We start from the raw sequence: 23737 nt of genomic DNA, 5'->3' as shown, positions 1-23737 counted from the left end.
CGGGGTGCTCAGGAGTAATCCCTCGGACCTGCTCAGGAGTAATCCCTCGGACCTGCTCAGGAGTAATCCCTTGGGGCTGCTCAGGAGTAATCTCTTGGGGCTGCTCAGCAGCGATCCCTCGGGATGCTCGGAGTAATCCCTTGGGGCTGCTCAGGAGTAATCCCTTGGGTCTGCTCAGGAGTAATCCCTCGGGGCTGCTCAGGAGTAATCCCTCGGGGCTGCTCAGGTTTCCAATTCATTGCAATGCCCTATCACAGTGAGCTGCGTCATGAAGAGTGCATGTAGCTGAAGGAACAATTTGTCCTTCAGTCGGGTTATTCCTTATTTTCCCAGGCATTCCGGAGCTGGAGCTGAACTTTGAACTTTCCTGCTTGAAGGATAATCCCAGCGTTTCCTACCAAACTTGGCAGGGGGTAACCTGGAGGAACGCTGACCCTGAATCGCTGAAGAAACCAAGACAAGAAGAGGAAGAGCTCCATCCTGGCCAACATCTCTCCAAGACAAGCCCTGACCCCAGCACCAAACGGCAAGTAACTCATGGAAGGTGAATAAATGTGCTTCCCATTTTCATCCAGGAATCGGCCTGGAATACAGAATAAAAGAGGTTCTTTTAAGTTTCACAGTCAACACAATGAAAAAGGAGATCATTCAGCCGATTGTATTGGGGTGGCACAGTGGTTAGCACTGCTGCCTCACTGTGGTCAGGGACCCAGGTTCAATTCCAGCCTCGGGTAACTGACTGTGTGGAGTTTGCAAATTCTCCCAGTGTCTGCGTGGGTTTCCTCCCGGTGTTCCGGCTTCCTCCCACAATCCAAAGATGTGAAGGTTAGGTGAATAGGCCATGCTAAATTGTTCAGGGATGTGTGGGTTAGATGCATTAGTCAGGTCTAAATATAGAGTAGGGGAACGGATCTGGGTGGGTTCCTCTTCAGAGGGTTGGTGTGGACTTGTTGGGCCGAAGGGCCTGTTTCCACATGGTAGGGATTCTATGTATCCAAACCAGCCCCCTGTAGAGCAATCCCACTCTCTACAAACCCCTTGCAAGTTTCTTTCACTCAAGTGTTCATTCAATTTTCTCTTGAAATGATTGATGCTCCTCACTTCCACGATTCTGATATGGAGCAAACTCCAGACCATAATCCCCCACCATGTGTAAAAAGACTGATTTTCAGCCAGTGCGAAGGTGATGCTGTGTGTCACTGAGAGAGGCATGCAGAAAGCCAGGCGGATGCTGTCACCTCCCACCACAGCAGCCTGGGGGAATTTAAATTCAACTCTGCAGCTGAGAGGCAGTCTCAGTGAGGGTGACCATTGTCAATCGTTGTAAAAATTCATCCAGCTGACCCAGGTAATGTTCTGGGGAATCCAGCCTCAAAGCCAGCCAAGGTGGATAGTGGTGTTTGAAGTCAATGAAAATCTGGAATTCAGAGTGTAATAATGATCATGACGGCATTGATGGGAAACCCCCTCTGGGTCACTAATACCCTTTAGGGAAGGAAACTGCCATCTGTACCTGGATTGTCCTACACGTGACTCCGGACCCACAGCAATGTGGTTGACTATTAAGACCATAATGTATTGGAGTAGAATTAGGCCATTTGGCCCATTAAGTCTGCTTTGCTATTTGATCACAGCTAATACTTTTCTCAACCCCATTCTCCTCCCCTTCTCCCCATAACCTTTCACTGCATTACCAATCAAACACTGAGGGAGATCGAGAGCGTCGCTGGATGACAGTTTTAAAGGGCAGAGTTCTAAATCAATAGTTTGTGTTGGTATTCATAAGGGAGAGGAACGATGTGGATATAGAAATCTGGGAGAGGGTCTGTAAAGAAGTTAGGATAGACAGAGAGGAGGTTCGGAGTGGTTTAAAAGTCGATATATCTCCAGGGCCGGATGAAATATCGCCCAAGGACAGATAGAACCCCCCGGTCCTCACCTTGCACCCCACCAACCTCCACATGAATCGCATCATCCACCGACATTTCCGCCACCTACAAACGGACCCCATCACCAGGGATATATTTCCCTCTCCGCCCCTATCCGCTTTCCGCAAAGACCGTCCACGCCCCCTAACAACCCACCCTCCCCTCCTGGCACCTTCCCCTACCATCTCATCTTCCGCCTCGGAACACTTCGCCCCCAGGACATCAACGTGGACATCACCAGTTTCCTCATTTCCCCTCTCCCCACCTTACCCCAGCTCCAACCTTCCAGCTCAGCACTGTCCTCATGACCTGTCCTAGCTGCCAATCTCCCTTCCCTCCTATCTGCTCCCCCCTCCCCTCCAATCTATCACCTTTACCTCCACCTCCATCCATGTATTGCACTCTCAGCTACCTTTTCCCCAGCCCCACACGCACGCCCCTCCCATTTATCTCTCCACCCCAAAGGCTCCCAGCCTCATTCCTGATGAAGGGCTCCGGCCCAAAGCGTTGATTTTCCTGCTCCTCGGATGCTGCCTGACTTGCTGTGCTTTCCCAGCACCACTCTATTCTTGATTCTAATCTCCAGCATCTGCAGTACCCCCTTCTGCCTGATATATCTCCCAGGCTGTTGAGTGAAGCAAGGGAGGAGAAAGGAGGGTAATAATTTCCAATTCTTCTCTGGCCAAAGAAGAATGGCCAGAGGATTGAGGACAGTAAATGTTGCACTGTTATTCAAGAAGGGAACAAGGACAAACCAGGAAAGTACACGCCAGACAGCCTAACCTCAATGGTGGGGGAAAACTACTGGAAGCAATTCTGAGGGACAGAATTAATCTGCACTTGGAAAGGCAGGGATTAATGAAGAACTGTTGTTATGAAGATATGGGTGTACTGTACTTTTAAAAGAGTTAAAAACTAGCTGAACCACCTGACAGCACCAAGTGTTCTTAACAAGATACTATGGAACATGTGTTCCAGCAGCTAGTGTAGCTGGTTGCCAGGAGACAAAAACAAATTTTAATTCAGCCAATCAGTTTAAATTATACCCCCCTAAAAAACCAAACTCCAATCAAATTTGAATTGAGTATATTGACAATATTAAAAGCCAATAACACAATCCGATGCTTTGGGGGTATAAGACCGGGAAAAATTGAACAGTTGGGGGGAGAACTGCCAAAAGACCAATAGATGTAGGCTACTAGTCAGAACTGTCTGCAAGGTACCTGTCTAGAGAAGGGGTTTGCACAGAGAAAAATATTGACACTGAACCGGACAGCAAATCTGCAACGAGAAGATTCCACAGCTGGCTGGTTTTGAAATTTGAAATTTTTCAGTAAATCTCAACTGGGGTTTTATCAGGCTAGCATCATAGAAGGGAAAGTAAAAGATAGATTAGAGGAAGGAGTTGTAAATCATTGATAGTTAATTATCCTCTGTTATACTTTAAAGAAATAAAGTTGTTAATTTTTACTTTAAATAGTTCTTGGCCTCTCGGATTTTCACAGATTACTGCACGGAGTAAATCTTTTCTGTGTTGCTGGTTTACATTAAGCAGGGGGTGTATACCCATGTTGTAGCACCGTCAACGCAGCCTTGTTAAAGTATGTCTAACCAACCTGACTGAATTTTTCAAAAGGCAACCAGTTGTGCAGGTGTGGGCATTCTACGTTGTCTATTCAGATTTCAGCAAGGTCTCGGAGAGCTTCCCACATGACAGATAGACAGTAAAAGTAAGACCTTTGAGGAGAAAGTGAGGTCTGCAGATGCTGGAGATCAGAGCTGAAAATGTGTTGCTGGAAAAGCGCAGCAGGTCAGGCAACATCCAAGGAACAGGAGATTCGACGTTTTGGGCATAAGCCCTTCTTCAGGAATGAGGAAATGGTGTCGAATCTCCTGGTCCTTGGATGCTGCCTGACCTGCTGCGCTTTTCCAGCAACACATTTTCAGTAAAAGTAAGACCTCAGGGGATACCTGGACATTTGGTCAATTGAATCTCGAATTGGCTTGAGGGGTGTTTGTGTGACTGAAAGCATGTGTCCAATACCTACAGTGATTGGTCTTTGGGCCCTTACTGGTTTTAGTGTATAGAAACTGTTTACACTGGAATGTAGGAAGACGTGACAATTGGTGGGGTGCTAGACAGTGAGGATAACCTTAGATAATGGGAGGGTGTAGATGGGGTAATTGGTGGTGAATGAAATTCAGTCCAGATATGTGTGGGATGGTTCCCCAATGCAGGGCAGAGTAAATACATGAGGAATGATAGGACCATGTAAGGGAGACATGATTGAGATGTATAAAATGATGAGGGGCAAAGACAGGGCGGGCAGGAAGGAACTTTCTATAAGATGCATTGCCAAAATTCACTGAAGATCCTCAGACAGCAGCTCCCAAACTCATGTCTACTTCCACCTAAAAGGTCAAGGGCAATATATAGATGGGAACACCACCCCCTGAAAGCTCCCCCCAAGCAGGATGGTGATCCTGACTTGGAAATGTACCACCCCTTCCTTCACTGTCGCTGGGTCAAAATTCTGGAATTCCCTGCCACAACAACATTGTGGGTCAACCCACAGCACATGGACAGCAGCTTACCCCCATCTTCTCAAGGGGCAACTAGGGATGGGTAATAAACGCTGGGCCCAGCCAGCGACACCCACATCCTGTGAATAAATAAAAACGACATGGAGGAAACAATATTAAAGGAAAGTTCTGTGGCTGGATGGGAAGCAGGTGAGATTAAGGAGGGATGATGATGATAATAAGGGTGTGAGGAAAGAAAGAGGTGGCCAATGGACAAGAAATAAAAGGTCGATCCAGCAGAAATGGCAAGATCTGAATCATTGCTTCACTTGTTCAAAACAAAAAACGGGAACGGCGATTCAGATCGGAGATGGGAGAAACTTGATGTTTTTTCTTCAGGGATTGTGGGCATTCCTGGCAAGACCAGTGTTTTTTGCCCAGCGCTAACTGCCATTGAACAAAGTTGCTTGTGGAGCTACTTCGAAGGGCTGATGGGAGTTAGCCATATTGCTGTGGCTCTGGAATCACATCTAAGCCAGAACAGGTAAGGAGGACAGATTTCCAAAAGGGGATTAGCGAGCCAGGTGGGTTTTTACAACAATCGTGACACTTTCATGGTCTCTATTACAGAGGCTATCTTTTTCACTTGCAGATTCATTCATCGAACATTATCTCTAGCCGAGCCCACATGTCAAGGTGGATCTTTAGATCATTATGCCGAGATTACCGTCTCACACAGAACTCTCACCTGGATCGAAGTTATCTGGATTTTGCCATTCGTTTTCATCGTGATGAATAGCCCAGAGGTTAACAATAACATGGGTACCTTTGGGGACTGTGTACTCATCAATACTGGAAATCAAGAAATTGCAATTGGTGTTAAAATTCTATCTCAAAGGCTCAGAATTTTGTTTTAAATGACAGCCTCTTGGAAAGAAGAGGTTATGATTTCGATACATATATACACCATTTTCATAATATCATTTTAAAGTCGAGATTGATAAATAGATTAGATTACTTACAGTGTGGAAACAGGCCCTTCGGCCCAACAAGTCCACACCGACCCGCCGAAGCGCAACCCACCCATACCCCTACATTTACCCCTTACCTAACACTACGGGCAATTTAGCATGGCCAATTCACCTGACCCGCACATCTTTGGACTGTGGGAGGAAACCGGAGCACCCGGAGGAAACCCACGCAGACACGGGGAGAACGTGCAAACTCCACACAGTCAGTCGCCTGAGTCGGGAATTGAACCCGGGTCTCAGGCGCTGTGAGGCAGCAGTGCTAACCACTGTGCCACCGTGCCGCCCAATAAATGTTGGTTACTACTGTGAACATTTTCTTTCAACAAAAATATCAGCAAGTTCTTCTGCAATAGTGACCTACACTTAGCATTTATCTATGCTGTTAACAGAAAAATATTTATATATTGCGTTTGCAACAGGAAGCTTATTAGTTTTGTTTACTTTCCTAGTGCAATACATCCCCTTGTTTCTGGACTATTTTTAGGCTGACTTATGAAAGTGATCTCATACGGGGTTTAATTTTAAAGATCCTAAATACAAACATTTGCTGTACCTCTAAAAGGCTCTTTTATGTTGTTCTGCATTGTGTTCCAACTTGCACACAAATCAACTTGTGACCAGAGCCTGTTCTCTACCCAGAGACTACCTGAATATCAGGCAGCAACATTTCTGAGATTTAAAAGTGTCCAGTTGATTTAGCTTTACATAACCAGTTTTGGAACTTAAAGAATTACTGGAAGATTTAAACATATTGACAAATCCAGGAACGATTCCTGAAGAAGGGCTCATGCCCGAAACGTCAATTCTCCTGTTCCTTGGATGCTGCCTGACCTGCTGCGCTTTTCCAGCATCACATTTTCAAGTCCAGGTATACCCCAGACAGAGATGTTCAAAATCATGTAGGGGCTGGAGACAGCAGATAGGGAGGTGGGAGGTACAGAACTGAAGTTCACCAATTTTAGCTGATTGGCAAAAGGACCAGGCACAAGATGAGCAAAGGTGATTTACACAATGGCTGCTTTGGATCTGGAATGTAATGCCTAACACTATGTGGCTACGTATTCAATTGCAGCTTTCAAAGAAGAATTGGATAACTTTCTGAAGAGAAAATATTTGCAGGGCTACAGGGAAAAAGTAAGGGGTTTGGATGAGCTGAGTTCCTCTTGTAGGGAGCTTGTGTTCGCACATTTGTGTTGAATAGTCTCCTTTTGCATCATAACCCCCAGTGTACAACTCTAATTGGCAGAATGAGACTAGTGGTAACCCAGGGATCAGTGCTAGAGCCTTAACATTTTGCATTGGAGTGTTGCTTTAAAAAAAAAGGACACTGCTTTTTAACTTGCATTCTTCAGGTCACTTTGCAAGAATACCAGGCTAAATGGAATCAACCCTTTTAAATGAGAAAAGGAGGGCTGATGGGTTGGCAAGTGGATTCTGATTGGTAGAGATTGTTCTGGAGAGTGCATCAGTTACAGAATGACTGACAGTTAACTGCTTAGCTTTATCACCTTTGAACCAGGTAGGATGGCTCTGCCTGTCCTGAAGGATGAACCAGAGAATGGTCACCTGTCCTCATTGAGGTGGAAGAGATGCACTTCTTTGTTTTCATCTGGAACAACAAATGTGGCTTCCAGTACACAGAAGTGCACCATATTTCATGTCTGATTGAAATCTTAACTGGGCTGTCAGTGTAATCTTGAGAGGCTGCTCTAATTTTTCATTGGCATTAACTACCCTGATGTGTGTCAGATGAAAAACTTCAAAGAGCTGTCTTTCAGCAGTACTCACATTCTGGTATGACCAAGTGACAGTTTGCTACATTTCCTCAGTGGTTAACATGAAGGAACCTCTCTCTTTATCTCTCGTTCTCTCTAGTCCGGTGTAGCAGCCTCACTGTCCTAATCAGAGTTTATGCCATGCTATACAGAGCAAGGTGAGGAGACTGACCCCTAGTGGTGAGCCGGTGGTGTTGACAGGATTCTGCTGTGATTTCTCACCTTCCTATCTGGCTCTGAGATGTGGACTGTCCACTGCAGCCACCTTGGAGCAGTCCCACCAACACTGTCTGTGCAAAATTCTGCGAATCCTCAAATAAGGCAGACCAGCGTCCTCGACAAGGCCAATATCCCCAGCATCGAGGCACTCATCTCCACCCCACCCCACCCCCATCCCACCGGAGCAGCTACGATGGGGTGGGCACATCGTCCATGTGACCCAACACGAGACTCCTCCCAGCTCCGAAACGGCAGGCAGGTTCCAGGCAGACGGAGGCAGCACTTCAGGAATACCCTCCAGGCCTCACTGGGGAACAGCAGCATTTCACAGACACCTGGGAATCACTGGCCCAAAACTATCTGAAGTAGGGGGAGGAGCATTTGGGAAGGCATGGAGCGCCTGGAGACTCGCCATCAGGGAAAAAGCAGAAGCCGAGGGAAAACAGGGAAAGGAATGCGCTGCCACACCCACCTCTTCCCATGACCACCACCTGTCCCCAGTGTAACAGAGGCTGGGGTAACCCCATGGGTTTGTGCAGCCACCTACAGACTCACCCTGAGAGTCATCCTCATCTGTGAGGACCCCCATTGATGATGGTGATGATGCAATGCATTCTAGCCAACTGCGCTGGACCTCCCACTCCATAGAAAGGAAAGGGAGTATGGGAGTATTTGTGTATCTTTCACCCAAGTTTACAGGCAGATGAAAGTCAGGTCACTCAGCACTGATGGCAGAAAGTAGTTCTTCATTCATAACACACTGGGACTCTCAGAGTCATTGAGATGTACAACATGGAAACAGACCCTTCGGTCCAACCTGTCCATGCCGACCAGATATCCCAACCCAATCTAGTCCCACCTGCCAGCACCCGGCCCATATCCCTCCAAACCCTTCCTATTCATATACCCATCCAAATGCCTCTTAAATGTTGCAATTATACCTGCGTCCACCACTTCCTCTGGCAGCTCATTCCATACACGTACCACCCTCTGCGTGAAAAAGTTGCCCCTTAGGTCTCTTTTATATCTTTCCCCTCTCACCCTATTCTGGACTCTCCGACTCCAGGGAAAAGACTTTGCCTATTTATCCTGTCCATGCCCCTCATAATCTTGTAAACCTCTATAAAGGTTACCCCTCAGCCTCCGACGCTCCAGGGAAAACAGCCCCAGCCTGTTCAGCCTTTCCCTATAGCTCAAATCCTTCAACCCTGGCAACATCCTTGTCAATCTTTTCTGAACCCTTTCAAGTTTCACAACATCTTTCCAATAGGAAGGAGACCAGAATTGCATGCAGTATTCCAACAGTGGCCTAACCAATGTCCTGTACAGCCACAACATGACCTCCCAACTCCTGTACTCAATACTCTGACCAATAAAGGAAAGCATACCAAATGCCTTCTTCACTATCCTATCTACCTGCGACTCTACTTTCAAGGAGCTATGAACCTGCACTCCAAGGTCTCTTTGTTCAGCAACACTCCCTAGGATCTTAGCATTAAGTGTATAAGTCCTGCTAAGATTTGCTTTCCTAAAATGCAGCACCTCGCATTTGTCTGAATTAAACTCCATCTGCCACTTCTCAGCAAACTGAGATTTTAAAACTGAGAATGATACATCTTTCTTAGGGGCACTCAGGAATATGAAGCCAACCAGAATAATTCAAGTTACAGACCTGTAAGGATCAAGTTGGATGGTAGAACATATTCAAGGGGCTGAGAGAGATCCATCGGTTCCTGTGTTCCCAGTAAAGAACTGAAGAGGTGTTTACCTGGAATCTGCCATAGCCACATGTGGAATTAGCAGAGGGGAAACAGGCTGGATCCGCAAAACTTCACTGATAGTTGCACTGAGAAAGTGCAAGTTGCTTCTATCACTCAGTTGTGGAGTTCTGTTTAATCCAATTTGGCTATCAATTTCCTCACGTATTTTTTCCTGTACCTGTGGTGTAGACAATGGTTACATTGTTCAGCTGTCTTACTGGTTTAAATACCAGCTGACATGAAACAAATGACCAAACACTACCTTTTACAAGGTATCTTATAATGTTTTTTTAGTGAAGGACTTCTGAAATAGGCATCTATTATTATGTGTCAAAAACTGTGATGCTGGAAAAGCACAGCCAGTCAGGTAATATCCAAGCAGCAGGTGAGTTGATGCTTCAAGCATAAGCTCTTCATCTTCACCTTCCTGGTCCTCAGATGCTGCCTGACCTGCTGTGCTTTTCCAACGCCACACATTTCGACACTGATCTCCAATGTCTGCAGTCCTCACTTTCCCCCAACTATTATTATGAAACAACATATTCTCCAAGACACATTCCATAGGAAACATGTTTGTATGTGTGTTTGTGTGCACATGTACATCTGCCTGTTATTGGTGAGTGTATGTGTGATTGTATGCACGTGTGTATCTGTCAGTATATGGGCGACTGTATGTGTGATTGGGTGGATGTGAGTCTGTCTGTAGAGGACTGTACTTGTGGTATATGTGTGCCTGTGTGTATACATGGGGTTGTGTCTGTCTGTAGGTGCCTGTTTGTGTATCTACTGTATTTGTTTGCATGTGTGTGTGTGTAGGTGAATGTCAGCGAGTATGTGTATGCTTGTGTAACTGTGAGTGTACACAAGTGCATATATCAGTGTTTATATGTGTGTCTCTATATGTGGCTGCGCTTTTGAATATAATTCATGTAGTAAAGTAATGAATGGCTAATTTCACAGTCAAGTCATGGGGAAATAAAACATCCATGTTAAAATACATTTTATGTTACTTTCAGAAACACTTTTCCCAAGGATTAGGACCTTCCCATTCTGACATTTGGTAAGAAATTTGGGAGTAGCATTAAAGGGAGCTCCAGACAGAGACACCTCTTCTGTATTAATATTTTAGAATGAATTTCTCCCCAGTTTATTTCAACGAGCCCCATCTGTGACTGTAGAAGTTACCCAAACGTTATATTGGCTTTACCATCCACTGGGAGATCTGCAACACTAATCCCTGTTGCATATTTTAATTTAAAATGTTTATTTCACCTCAGGATAGTGAAGCAGGTAAATAATTGTCCATGCGAGGGTTGTAGCTGTGGTCTCCACCCCTGCTCCAAAAATATCCGCCACTGTCATTTGTAAATGGTCATCTGTCAGTCTCTCCTCATACTTGGAATTGTTATTATTCTCTGCATTCTGCTTGGCTTTCAGCAAAATGTCCAGCAAATCATTTATAGAGTGACTGTTATAATTCGCCTGGAAAGAGAGATGGAGCAGGTTAAATACGGGATTGGCTGTTCATAAAAGCCGCCCCCCCCCCCCCTCCCCCCCTTTGATCTGTATGGATTGTGGTCAGGTCTTGATTTGATTTTGATGCTCACCATGGAACAAAAGTGGACAGAGAAAAGCCTCAATGTGGCTCAGCTGTCTCAAAGGATGGAACCAAGAGGAAAACATTAGACTTATTTTAGCTGAATGAGGTGAGGAGAGCTTTACACGGTAGACAGTTAACTTTAGACTCGAGAACAGTTTCAAGTGAAACCCAAATCCCAGAGCAAGAACATACAGGTGTAATCAGAGGGTGGGGAGTGTGAGGAATAAGCTGCCAGAGGAGGTGGGTACAATCACAACATGTAGAAAGGTATTTGGATGATGATATGAACAAGAAGGGTTTATGAGGGTGTGGACCAAATGTAGGCAAGTGAGACAAGTGGGATATCTGGACGAGTTGGACCAAAGGGTCTGTTTCCGTGCTGTACATCTCTCTGTGTGGGTAGTTCATGAAAACATGAGAACTGATGTCAGAGAGAAGTACGATCACACCAGGATGAATACCTGGTTTTGAGTGATTCGGTAGAGAAAACCGTTTAAAGGTCAGATCAATGCCTTGGCTTTCAATCACTGGGATCAACTGGAGACCAAGGGAGTTTGTGGGGAAATACAATGGAGGAAGCCAAAGGGTTGGTGTGCTCTGAGGGTCCTAAATTCAACCCCAAAACTGGGTGAATGGGGTATAATACAATAACTAAATATAAAGTCATCCTGGTCCGGCTCTTTCACGAGAGAGAGATGACTGGCGATGAGTGACTATGCCTCGGGTGAGGGTGAGAGGGCAGAATCTTCATATGGGCCTGAATACAGTCGGTGGCACCTTTCATCATAACACCGGCTGTCCAACCAACTGAGTGATAGGACGAGCATTAGAATGGAATATATCCATTGGGTAAGCAACGTGGTGTTATACAAAGCCTTGGAAATGACAGTGTTCACTTCCTGTCCTAGGAGGGGTGGTGTTTCACACTGTAACCTGTATTAAAAAAAAAATCAACTTGTTCAGTTATAGTACACCTCCTTGGCAAGGAGCAATACCACCAACCAATCAGGTCCTTGAGCACATTCTGGAATGATGCCAAGAGGTACTAATTAATAGTAGTAAGGTGGTGGGAAAGTGAGTTACCAATCCCAATAGCAAACAGAGTGCCCTTCCCTTGATAAAAACAGTACCATCATGAATCTGTTGCCCTCATTAAGGGCGGCACAATTGGCAGGAAATGTTTAGTGTGCGGTTGGGGAGCATTGGGCCAGCTCTTGACAAACACTTCCAAGGAACTGAAGATTTTGATTTCAATGTCCTTTGTTCTGTTGGATGCCCAACCATCAGGGAACCAGAAATGAGAATAACAACTTACATATGGAAATATACTTACATAGGAAGGGGCAGTTTGGTGGGATTTACTCGAAGAATAATCTAATTGGGAGTCCTGATAACATGAAAGGGTTCTGCTATTATAGAGAGAGTTCCTGCTGGTTGGGGAGTCTCACACTGGGGATATTGTCCACAAAATTAATGCCAGACCTTTCTCTGCCATAGAAGTATTGAATGTTTTCAAGAAGAAATGAGGTATCATTCTTCGGGTTAAAGGAATGAAAGGGCATGGGGAAAAAGTGGGACTAGGGAACTGAGTTTGACGGTCAGCCATCATCATTTGAATGATGGAGCATGCTCAAAAAGGGCCAAGTGGCCTACACCTGCTCCTGTTTTCTATGCTTCTACGTTTGAAGAGTGTAATTAAGAAACACGTGCTGTATAAAGTCTGGCAAAAGTTTGGAACTCATTCTCATAAATACCAAATGATACTCAATCAATTGTTAACTTTGGAACAGAGATTAATAGGATTTTGTTGAGCAAGTGGAAATGGGAGCAAGGTGGAGAGGTCTATTTAGTTCAAAGATCAACAATCATCACACAGAATGGCCCCCACACACAGAAGGGTGGAAATGTTTTGAGGGAATGAAATGGCCCAGACCCAGTCAATGCACCTGATTGCCACATGATGGAGATTCCCATCCCATCACCTGAAGAGTCAATGAGGGATGTCTTCTCACCACAGTGGCTGCCACACGGGATTTTAACCCTTGCTGGTGAGTTTATTGACCCATGTCTACGCTAGGGACGGAGCAGTGGCTTCTGCAGAGAGGCCACTGAAGAAGAGGAGCTCGGATGGGAAGGGGGTCGGTGGTATTGGCAGGACTGGGCTGATAGGCCACACCAAGGGCAGAGGGTTTGGGGGAGGAGGGGGGCAGTGGGGTGGGGGAGTGAGGCAGTAAAAATAAGTTATGATCTTAGGGACAGAGATGGGGTCAGAGTCAAAGAGAAGGCCCTTCAGCCCATCGAGTCTGCACCAGTCAACAAGCACTTAAAAACTTTCTACCAAAAACAGAAATTGCTGGAAAAGCTCAGCGAGTCTGGCAGCATCTGTGAAGAGAAATCAGAGTTAATATTTCGGGTTGAGTGACGTTTCTTCAGTTCGACCTGAAACGTTAACTCTGATTTCTCTCCACAGATGCTGCCAGACCTGCTGAGCTTTTCCAGCAACTTCTGTTTTTTGTTTCTGATTTCCAGCATCTGCAGTTCTTTTGGTTTTTATTTTTTTTAACTATTCTCATCCCATGTTCCAGCATGTAGCCCATACCCTTGCGTGTGTCTTGACATTGCAAATGCACATCTAAATCCTTCTTAAATACTGTGAGGGTTCCAGCCACTATCACTTACAGGCAGCGAGATCCAGATTCCCACCACCCTCTGGGTGAACAAATGTTTTCTTTACATCCCCTCAAAACTCGGAAATGCAGCCACTGCATTTGCAAGTCCACCCTCCAACTGTGGTGTAGGGTTGGAGGGCGTGCTCACACCTCCTCCCATGTGTTTGATTTGTTGACTGATGTGAAAACACATGCCACATACAATAGTACACATCCACCCAACTGCTGCCATTACACCAATGAGATGGAGGCTTATACTCCACACCTAAATACCTTGTGGTCTTCATATCTCTTCTGGAGTATACTGTCTCGGACTGCAATGCTTTGTTTCAGAAGTTTGAGACCTTCATTGGGAAATAGCTACGAAGGAAGTAACAGAGAGACAATCTGTGATAGAGATTACCACAGGATCTGCAATCAGAAATTAATCATTTACAATCAGAATCTCTTGCATCCTATCCATAATCAGAATTTACAAACATTGTCCACCATCAGGGATTATTTCAATCAGGGGTCAAAACAGTCTAAGAAGTTACAAATAGAAGTTGCAATTCAGAATGGAGTACCTGCATCCAGGGGAAGATATCTACTAAAGCACCCCTTCCGACATTATCCAAAATGCCTTGGCTGTACTGCAGCATCTTCTGAAACTCTGGGTCTCCTCTCTCATACTTGGAGTTGAAGCACAACAAGCAGATGACATTTGTGACCATTCGGGTCACCTCTGGCATGATGTCCACTGGGGAGTCAACGAAGTGTTCAAACAGACTGCATGCTGATTGAACTTCTCGGCAAACTGCTCGTCACCAACCCAAACCAAAAACAGAAAAATGGGTCACTTGAACTAGCACTGCCACAACATGAGCTAATGTTTTCAGAATGAAGGGAAATGGGATTGGTTTGAACAAAGAAAATGAACAAAGGAAAAGAAACAAAAGGCAATCCCATCAGAGAGAACTTCCTCGAGTTAGCTTTCCTCTAGGTTACCGTTTGTTTCCTCTATCTTGTTCATCTTCATTCCTGGTTACAGCTCATGAAGACACTTTGAGATCTATCTGCTCACTTGTTTCTTCACATTCATTCCTCTCCATAGAGCAAGTCATACAACCCCCACAGTGTGGAAACAGGCCATTCACCCCATCAAGTCTGCACTGACCCCCCCACTCCCACAAACGGCATTCCACCCAGACTCCTCCTACCTTATCCCTGTAACCCTGCTAATCTACCTAGCCTGCACATCCCTGGACAAAGTGGACAGTTTAGTTTGGCCAATCCACCCTAACCTGATGAGTCTTGAAAGGATTTTGTTAAGCTGCTTATCGCGTGAACATTCCTTCCGTGGCTGGCAGGTCCTGGAGTAGCTCTTGAGCACAGTGCCTTCTGCCTGAGAGGTCAGTGGTGCTGCAAAGTGGGCAACTCCTGCCTCCCCCTTGTGACCTAAAGGCACACCAGACATGAACACTTGTTGCAAAACTAATTTCATTTTGCTTGGGGCTGCTATATTAAACTACACCATTACAAATTTGGGAGAAAAAGGTAAAGATATTGCCAGTACATCGGGTACATTGTACTGCAGTTGTTTATTTACTTTCTGGTGTTTCAGGGCATTGGCTGTTATTTATTCCTGACGCTAAACAGTACAAGAGCGGGAAGTTGATCATTTGCATATTATCATCAAGGGGAGGTTATGACCTAGTGGTATTATCGCTAAATTATTAATCCACAGACCCTCACATTCTTGGGACTTGGGTTCAAATCCAGCTAAAGGCAGATGGTGAAATTTGATTTCCATAATAATTTGGAATTATATATCTAATGATGAGCTGCTCTTGCTCACGGTGATGTGGTGACACTTTAACTGCCCTCTGGGTAATAAATGCTGCCCTGGCCAGTGATTCCATGAATGAATTGTAAACAAATACTCACACGTAGCTGTGGAGAACACAAATGAGCAGGAGCTCTGTCTAACTTTCTCTAATTCAACGTAGGATGGGTCAAGTTTCATGATTAGGACTCATCATCACTCTAGGGAATCATTACTCATAAGTTCAATAAGTTCCCATTAAATTTTGCCTTTCTGTTACAGTGCACAAAGACTGTCTGACCCACTTAATATTTTAAAAAGGTGTAGACTTGATCAAGAAACCCACACGGAAAATCAGCAACATCAAGAACGTCACTTGTGTCAGCGAATCTGTCGCTCACTGTTAAACACCTTACACCATCAGGGGAGTCTGAAAGAATTTCCCATTCACAACTATTGTATATACTCACCTATTTTCTCTAAAGATGTAGTGCTGTCACCACTCAGGTAGATAGCCGAATGAACAAGCTTCCTGTGAAACTTCCAGCTGGAGCTATAGTTTCCAAATGCAATATCTTTCCCAACTCTGGAGAGCAGGTTGCTCGTCAGCTGGACAGAGAAAATATATTATAGGTTTGTTTTAACATTTAACCATTGCTATATTGATCCTGGGAGAGCTGAGGGTTGTGCTGGGTTGTCAAAAGTAAACCTTGTGTACCTTGTGAGCTGCCGGAGAGGAGGAATGAGAGATAGGAAGATGTGACCATTAGGTTGAGTAGGATAAGTCAGCATGGATTTAACGAACCTGCTATTGATTTTTGAAGAGGTAACAAAGACTCGATGAGGGTAACACTTGGTGGTATACATGGATTTTCAGAAATGTTTGATACAGTGCTACTCAATAGACTTGTGAGGAAAGTTATAGCTCATGAAATAAAAGGACAAATGGCAATATGGATAGAAAATTGGCTGAATATTGGCAAACAGAGTTATCAGAGCTGAAAATGTGTTGCTGGAAAAGCGCAGCAGGTCAGGCAGCATCCAAGGAACAGGAGAATCGACTCATGCCCAAAACGTCAATTGGAGAGGGACACATTACTGGAGGTGGCAGGGCAGGTAGAGTGAACAGCAAGCAAAGCATACAATGCTCTTGCATTAATTAGTCAGGACACATTGCAGAAGAGCAAGGAGGTGATGGTGAATTTAAACAAAGTGCTCAATCTCAGCTGGAACATACTGCATACGTTAGTGGGCACCACATTACAGGAAAGATGTAAATACATTAGAGAAAAGGAACTTCAGTGATGAGAATGAATTGAAGATGTTGGGACTATTCTCCCTGGAGTGAAGAGTGCAGAGAGAAGGTCTGATAGAGGTTTTCAAAACCGAAACAAGCTGAACCACAGTAGACAGAGAGTAAGTGTTTCTGCTCCTTGAGGTAACAACAACAACAATATGTACAGCTCAGGTGGTTTGCAAAAGCAGCAAAGGGTGAAGTGAGGAAAAACCTCTCTCTCTCGGTGAGTAGCTTGGGCCTGAAAGTGCAGTGGACCCAGGATCAATTGAGGCATTCAAGAGGCCTCTGGATAATCATTTCAATAAAAATAATATGCAAGGGTATGAGGATATAGCAGGAGATTGTCACTAGGTAATGAGCCAGTACAAGTATGATGAGCTGAATGGCCTCCTTCTACTTCATGATATTTTTGTTTCTCCCAGAGATTGATGGCAGTGGGGGAGGGGGTCTGAAATAGACTGTCTGGGAGGTAGCAAACCTCACAATCATTAAAAAAGTACTTGGTTAAGCACTTCAACTGTTGTGCTTTGTACAAGGCTACAGACCTTGTATGTTAAAGTTGGACTAAGATCTATAGGGATATAGTTAGTGCCATAGAGATCGACAACACAGGAAAGGGCTGTTTGGCCCATCACATCTGTGCCAGTCAAAACCAACCAACCACATAACTATTCTCATAACTACTTGACCCATAACTGGAAAAAGCACAGCAGGTCAGGTAGCATCTGAGGAGCAACAGTCAACATTTCGGGCTTAACCTTTCATCAGGAGTGGGGAGGGGGATGGGGGCTGAGAAATAAGTGGGGGATGGGGCTGTGGGGAGGTTGTTAGGCTAGCAATAGGGATCTTCACTATTCCCATAGCTTTTATGCCTTGGCATCATATCCAAAACGCCAAAGTTTTGGTGGTACAGACTTGATGGACCAAAGGATCTCTTCTGTACTAAATGATTCAATGACTCTATGAACACGTATGTGATTCTGTGACATGAAGAACACAGTTTACTGTACATCCAAAGTTCTTTCTGTGCCACCAGATGGTGTTGTAATCTGAGACCACGACGGGAGCCTGTGCTACACTAATTCACGATGTGGAGGTGCTGGTGTTGGACTGGGGTGGACAATGTCAGGAGTCACATGATACCAGGTTATAGTCTAACAGGTTTAGTTAAAGTCACAAGCTTTGGGACACTGCTCCTTTGTCAGAGGAAGTCACTTTACCTGACAAAGGAGCAACGCTCTGAAAGCTTGTGATTTCAAATAAATTTGTTGGATAATAACCTGGTGTTGTGTGATTTCTAACATCAATACAAATTGAGACTGGTTTTAGTTTTGTTCAAGTGTATTTGTTTAAGATTTAGACATGTGTATTAAAATACAAGTTACAAGAGTACAGTAAAAAGTGCACAATGTCACCACAGACATTACCATCTTAGGTACAAAATCTTAGTTACAGAAATAGAGAAATAAAGAAATAAGTTAAAATGGCATAGAGTGTTAGAGAAGTACAGCACAGAAACAGGCCCTCTGGTCCAACTTGTTCATGCCAACCACATATCTTAAATAAATTGCCAACATTTGGCTCATATCCCTCCAAACACTCCTATTCATAAACCCATCCAGGTGCCTTTTAATTGGACCAGCTTCCACCACTTCCTCTAGCAGCTCATTCCATACACAAAGAACAAAGAATAAAGAAAATTTACAGCCCAGGAACAGGCCCTTCAGTCCTCCAAGCCGGAGCTGATCCAAATGTACTGTCTAAACCTTTCGGTCAATTCCTAAGTATTTGTATCCCTCTGCTCCCCACCTACTCATGCATCTGTCCAGATGCACCTTAAATGAATCTACTGTGCCTGCCTCTACCACTTCTGCTGGCAACACGTTCCAAACGCCCACCACCCTCTGTGTGAAAAGGTTGCCCCTTAGGTCTCTTTTAAATCTCGTCCCTCTCACCCTAAACCTATGCCGCCTAGTTTTGGATTTCTCTACCCCAGGGAAAAGAACTTGTCTATTCACCCTATCCATGCCCCTCATGACCATAAACCTCCATATGATCACCCCTCAGCCTCGAACGCTCCAGAGAAAATAGTGCCAGCTTATTCAGCCTCTCCCTAAAGCTTAAAGGTTCCCCATGGGAGACTGACTAACAAGGTTAGATCTCATGGAATACAGGGAGAACTAGCCATCTGGATACAGAACTGGCTCAAAGGTAGAAGAGGGTGGTGGTGGAAGGTTGTTTTTCAGACTGGAGGCCTGTGACCAGTGGAGTGCCACAAGGATTGGTGCTGGGTCCTCTACTTTTTGTTACATAAATGATTTGGATGTGAGCATAAGAGGTACAGTTAGTAAGTTTGCAGATGACACCAAAATTGAAGGTGTAGTGGACAGCGAAGAGGGTTACCTCAGATTCCAACATGATCTGGACCAGATGGACCAATAGGCTGAGAAGTGGCAGATGGAGTTTAATTCAGATAAATGTGAGGTGCTGCATTTTGGGAAAGCAAATCTTAGCAGGCTTTATACACTTAATGCAAAGGTCCTGGGGAGTGTTGCTGAACAAAGAGACCTTGGAGTGCAGGTTCATATCTCCTTGAAAGTGGAGTCACAGGTAGATAGGATAGTGAAGAAGGCTTTTGGTAAGCTTTCTTTTATTGGTCAGAGTATTGAATACAGGAGTTGGGAGGTCATGTTGCGGTGTACAGAACATTGGTTAGGCCACCGTTGGAATATCGCGTGCAATTCTGGTCTCCTTCCTATCGGAAGGATGTTGTGAAACTTGAAAGAGTTCAGAAAAGATTGACAAGGACGTTGCCAGGGTTGAAGGATTTGAGCTACAGGGAGAGGCTGAACAGGCTGGGGCTGTTTCCCCTTGAGCGTCGGAGGATGAGAGATGACCTTATAGAGGTATACAAAATTGTGAGGGGCGTGGATAGGATAAATAGACAAGGTCTTTTCCCTGGGGTGGGGGAGTCCAGAACTCGAGGGCATAGGTTTAGGATGAGAGGGGAAAGATATAAAAGAGACCTAAGGGGAAACTTTTTCCACACAGAGGGTGGTACATGTATGGAATGAGTAGCCAGAGGAAGTAGTGGAGGTTGGTACAATCACAACATTTAAGAGGCATTTGGAGGAGTATATGAATAGGAAGGGTTCGGTGAGATATGGGTCGGGTGCTGGCAGGTGGGATTAGTTTGGGTTGGGATATCTGGCCAGCATGGATGGGTTGGACCGAAGAGTTTGTTTCCATGCTGTTCATTTCTATGACTCTATAAATCCTCCAACCCTGGCAACATCCTTGTAAATCTTCTCAGAATCCTTTCAGGTTGCACAACATCCTTCCTATGGGAGAAAGACCAGAATTGAACACAATATTCCAAAAGTGGCCAATGTCCTGTACAGCTACAACATGACCTCCCAATTCCTATAGTCAATGTTCATCAATGCTTTCTTCACTATCCTGTCTACCTATGACTCCACTTTTAAGGAACTATGAATCTGCAATCCAAGGTCTCTCCTTTCAACAACACTCCTGAGGAATTTACCACCAAGTGTATAAGTCCTGCCCTGATTTGCCTTTCTTAAAGGTTCAACATTATATCTTGCTCAGAGACAGAATTTCCTTGATGCTGCAAAACTGCGTCTACTGCCAACCTGGTATGGCACATGGAGAGAGAAGCAGTCATCTTCTCAAGAATGCTGCTGACTTTTTTTTAGCCTATTAATATTGTGTGCACGGAACAGCCCTCCCACACATCGCCGCTGTACATTAAGCCAGGGGTCCCAGGGTGCAGTGGTAACTTCTGAACCAGAAACTCCAGGTTTGAGTTTCAGTCCAGGACTTGGTGGCCAATGAAGGAGCAAGGTTTGGAATGCATCTGACCTGACATCTACTTGTGAATCTTTCCAACACACACCAATAGTTGGTGGCAAGAGTGGGCAGACTCCTGTTTATCCAAGTGATGACCATCACTTTTCACAACTCCAGGCTACAACACTCGTGCACATTGCCGGTGTGTCTGGGGATTAGAGTGGGGTGGACAGCATTCTGGCTGGAGTGGACACAAAACCTGGCTCCTTGCCTGACCCATGGTGCTGTGGTCAGATACACATAAAGAGGTTCAGAAAGCATGGCAGGCAATATCTAACTGTGTAAATGCTGTCCCTTCTCTGATCAAGAGAAGGTGTCAAGGAGAACAGCCAACCTCGTGGATTGTTCTGTGAAATAAACTGGGTGACTGGGCCAGAATGTGCCTTCAGCAACACAGACATCTCACTCTTTAGACCCCCTCAATACTTACAGGTGAACTTCCAACTTGGCAGCTGCTGGAATCTTAGCCTAGTTGAAGCAAATTACTGAAGATGATAGACACTAGGAGAGGAGTAGGCTATGTCAGAAGTCATATGACACCAGGTTATAGTCCAACAGGTTTATTTGAAATCACAAGCTTTCAGAGCACCGTCCCTTCATGCACTTTTCAAATAAATCTGTTGAATTGTAACCTGGTGTCATGTGACTTCTGACTTTATCTATCCCAGTCCAACACTGGCACCTCCAAATCATCCTAGTTTCTATGTTTCATGTCAGAGAAAGCAACAAGTGGATATGTTATAAAATTAGAGAAAGCAGCTTATGAGCAGGCTCATGTGGAGGATAAACACAGGATAGAACAGATGGACCGAATGGCCTCCATATGTTGTAATTCTGTTCAAAGATGAGGAGTTTAACATTTTCAATGTGCTGGGAGGCACTGAGTGAGGGAAGAAGATACATTTTGATGGTGGGAAAACAGAATAGAGAATGAACTGTTGGAGGTTTGTGGCAGGAATTCTAAATTCATCCCAGGATTGTTTGGACCAAGTATGGAATTCAGGTTCCATACCAGAATAAATTTCTCACTATTTAATGGTCCACAGGTACAGTCAGAAGGATGGATAGACTTGTACCACTTTCATTTCTAATAATTGATGGCAGGGATACAAACAGAGCTATCCAAACCTCCCATTGGTTCAATTTGGACTGAGGGGGCCGTGGACAATGTAAGGAGGTGTCAACAGTGAGGTGATGAAAACCTTAGCAGTGGGGATTTGTCAAGAAGGCAAGGGTGAAGATAATGGTGTGCAGTGCAGTGCACTTCACCCCTAAGTGAATGGGCTGTGGTTTGCGTGCGCTGCTCCCTGGCATTACTCACACACCGTGAAGCCTGGAACACCTTTAAGCACATGGACACACAGCTAAAGGCAGACACCCACAGGAGAGTGAGAGAGAAAGGGGGAGGCAGGAATAGGAGGCGGCTCCCGGAGAACATTCGGGGGATAGTGGTGCCGAATGGCCAGGTCTTCAGGATTTTGCAGAAATAAAACAAAAAGCCTTAGCAAACCCAGAAATGGAGAGTTTGGGGCATGTCGAGGGGTTGGATCTGTGCTCCTGAACATCAATGCAAGCAGTCACAACATCACCACAAGACAATAAGCAAACAGATCCCATTATCTTCTGATTTTATTCCCGTCTGAAATTCAACAGAAGACAGTCTCATTGTTTTTTTTTGCCGAGGAACAGTGCGCAAATTTCAACCTTCCAGCAAAAAGAGAACCCAACAAGACAGTCACCGCGTGTTTGCAAATTAATTTCATTACACGTCGAGATTGCATTAAATATCACACAACACCAGGTTATAGTCCAGCAGGGTTTATTTGGAATATTAGCTTTGGGAGCGCTGCTGAAACTAGTTCCCTGATGAAGGAGCATCGTTTCGAAAGTTAGTGCTTCCAAATAAACCCGCTGGACTATAACCTGGTGTTGTGTGATCTTTCTAAGTTTGTATACCCCAGTCCCACAGCGGCACCTCCACAACATTAAGCACCGAACAGTATGAACTACATTATTGCAACGATAACGTCCTCATTCGAAAAGTTTACCATGTCGGGTCTCCCCGCAAAGACTTTGCCCTTTTTCAGCAACACTTCCTTGGCATACTGGTAGCTGTTGATCACCACCATATACTGAGAGCCCATCATCAAGGAGAAGATACTCCCGTACGATTTCCGGAGTTTCTGAAACATCAGGTGAAGTGGGACATCACTCCTCAAACTCAGCAAACTTCCAATCAATGGCCACGATGGCAAGCTCTTGGGAAACCTGGCTGCATTCCACCTGTCCTGGGCGTTTCGGGTTAAAAGGAGCAGCACCAGGACCACACTTAGGAAGAGGAGTGCCTCTACTAGGGACATCCTGAAGCTGTGTGTTCTCTGCAGTGATCCAACAGCGGCAGCACGGAGCCTTTTTATTTGATAACGGTGCAGCCTTCCCCACTGCTGAGATAACCTCTCTGCCTGCCAAATCATGTCAACCTTAGCAAATATTTCCCACTCCCCTCCTTCAACCTCAGCCAATCCCATTCTCTTTCGTCCCCAAACATCAGCCAATCCCATTCCCCAACCCGCAAGCATCTCTCAGTCCATTCCCCCACCCCCAAGGTCCGCCAGTCCCATCCCCCCCCACTCTAAAAACCTCAGCCAATCCCATTCCCCTACCCCCAAACACCTCAGCCCATCCCTCCAAGGTCCGCCAGTCCCATCCCCTACTCCAAAAACCTCAGCCAATCCTATTCCCCTACCCCCAAACATCTCTAAACCCAATCCCCCACCCCCAAGGTCAGTCAATTCCATTCCCACTTCACAAACCTCAGCTAATCCCATTCCCCTATCCCCAAACATCTCTAAACCCAATCCCCCACCCCCAAGGTCAGCTAAACCCATTCCCCCACTCCACAAATCTCAGACAATCCCATTACCCTACCCCCAAATATCTCTCAAACCATTCCCCTACCCCCGAAACCTCAACCAATCCCATTCCCCCTTCTCCACAAACCTCAGCCAATCTCATTCCCTATCCGCAAACGTCAACCAATCCTATTCCCGCACCCCCAACCTTAGCCAATCTCATTTCCATGCCCCAATTTTAGCCAATCACATTGCCATCCGAACATCACTCAATCTTCCCCCCCACCCTCAGCCAGTCCAACTCCACTTACATCCAACCTCAGCCAGTCCCACCCCCACTCCAGCCTTCCTACCTCCCCCATCTTACACTCGCCACCCGTACCCCACTCCTACACGAGCCCATCCCATT

The 23737-nt window shown here is 45.3% G+C and overlaps 1 protein-coding gene across 1 annotated transcript; it reads right to left on the bottom strand.

Moving 5' to 3' along the window:
* Positions 1 to 262: 262 nt before the first annotated feature.
* Positions 263 to 22836, bottom strand: LOC132826540 (steroid 17-alpha-hydroxylase/17,20 lyase). Its single transcript, XM_060842509.1, has 9 exons — positions 22525 to 22836; positions 15780 to 15918; positions 14072 to 14301; positions 13779 to 13865; positions 13656 to 13658; positions 10509 to 10718; positions 9245 to 9414; positions 5200 to 5303; positions 263 to 583 (listed from the first exon to the last, which is right to left on the bottom strand). Exons 1-9 carry the CDS (start codon positions 22834 to 22836, stop codon positions 315 to 317), a joined length of 1524 nt encoding a protein of 507 aa, XP_060698492.1. The 3' UTR covers positions 263 to 314.
* Between the last annotated feature and the right edge of the window lie 901 nt (positions 22837 to 23737).

The sequence above is a fragment of the Hemiscyllium ocellatum genome, chromosome 22, assembly GCF_020745735.1.
Source record: "Hemiscyllium ocellatum isolate sHemOce1 chromosome 22, sHemOce1.pat.X.cur, whole genome shotgun sequence".
In the NCBI taxonomy this organism is placed as follows: domain Eukaryota; kingdom Metazoa; phylum Chordata; class Chondrichthyes; order Orectolobiformes; family Hemiscylliidae; genus Hemiscyllium; species Hemiscyllium ocellatum.
This window is presented reverse-complemented; position numbering and strand designations above follow the sequence as displayed.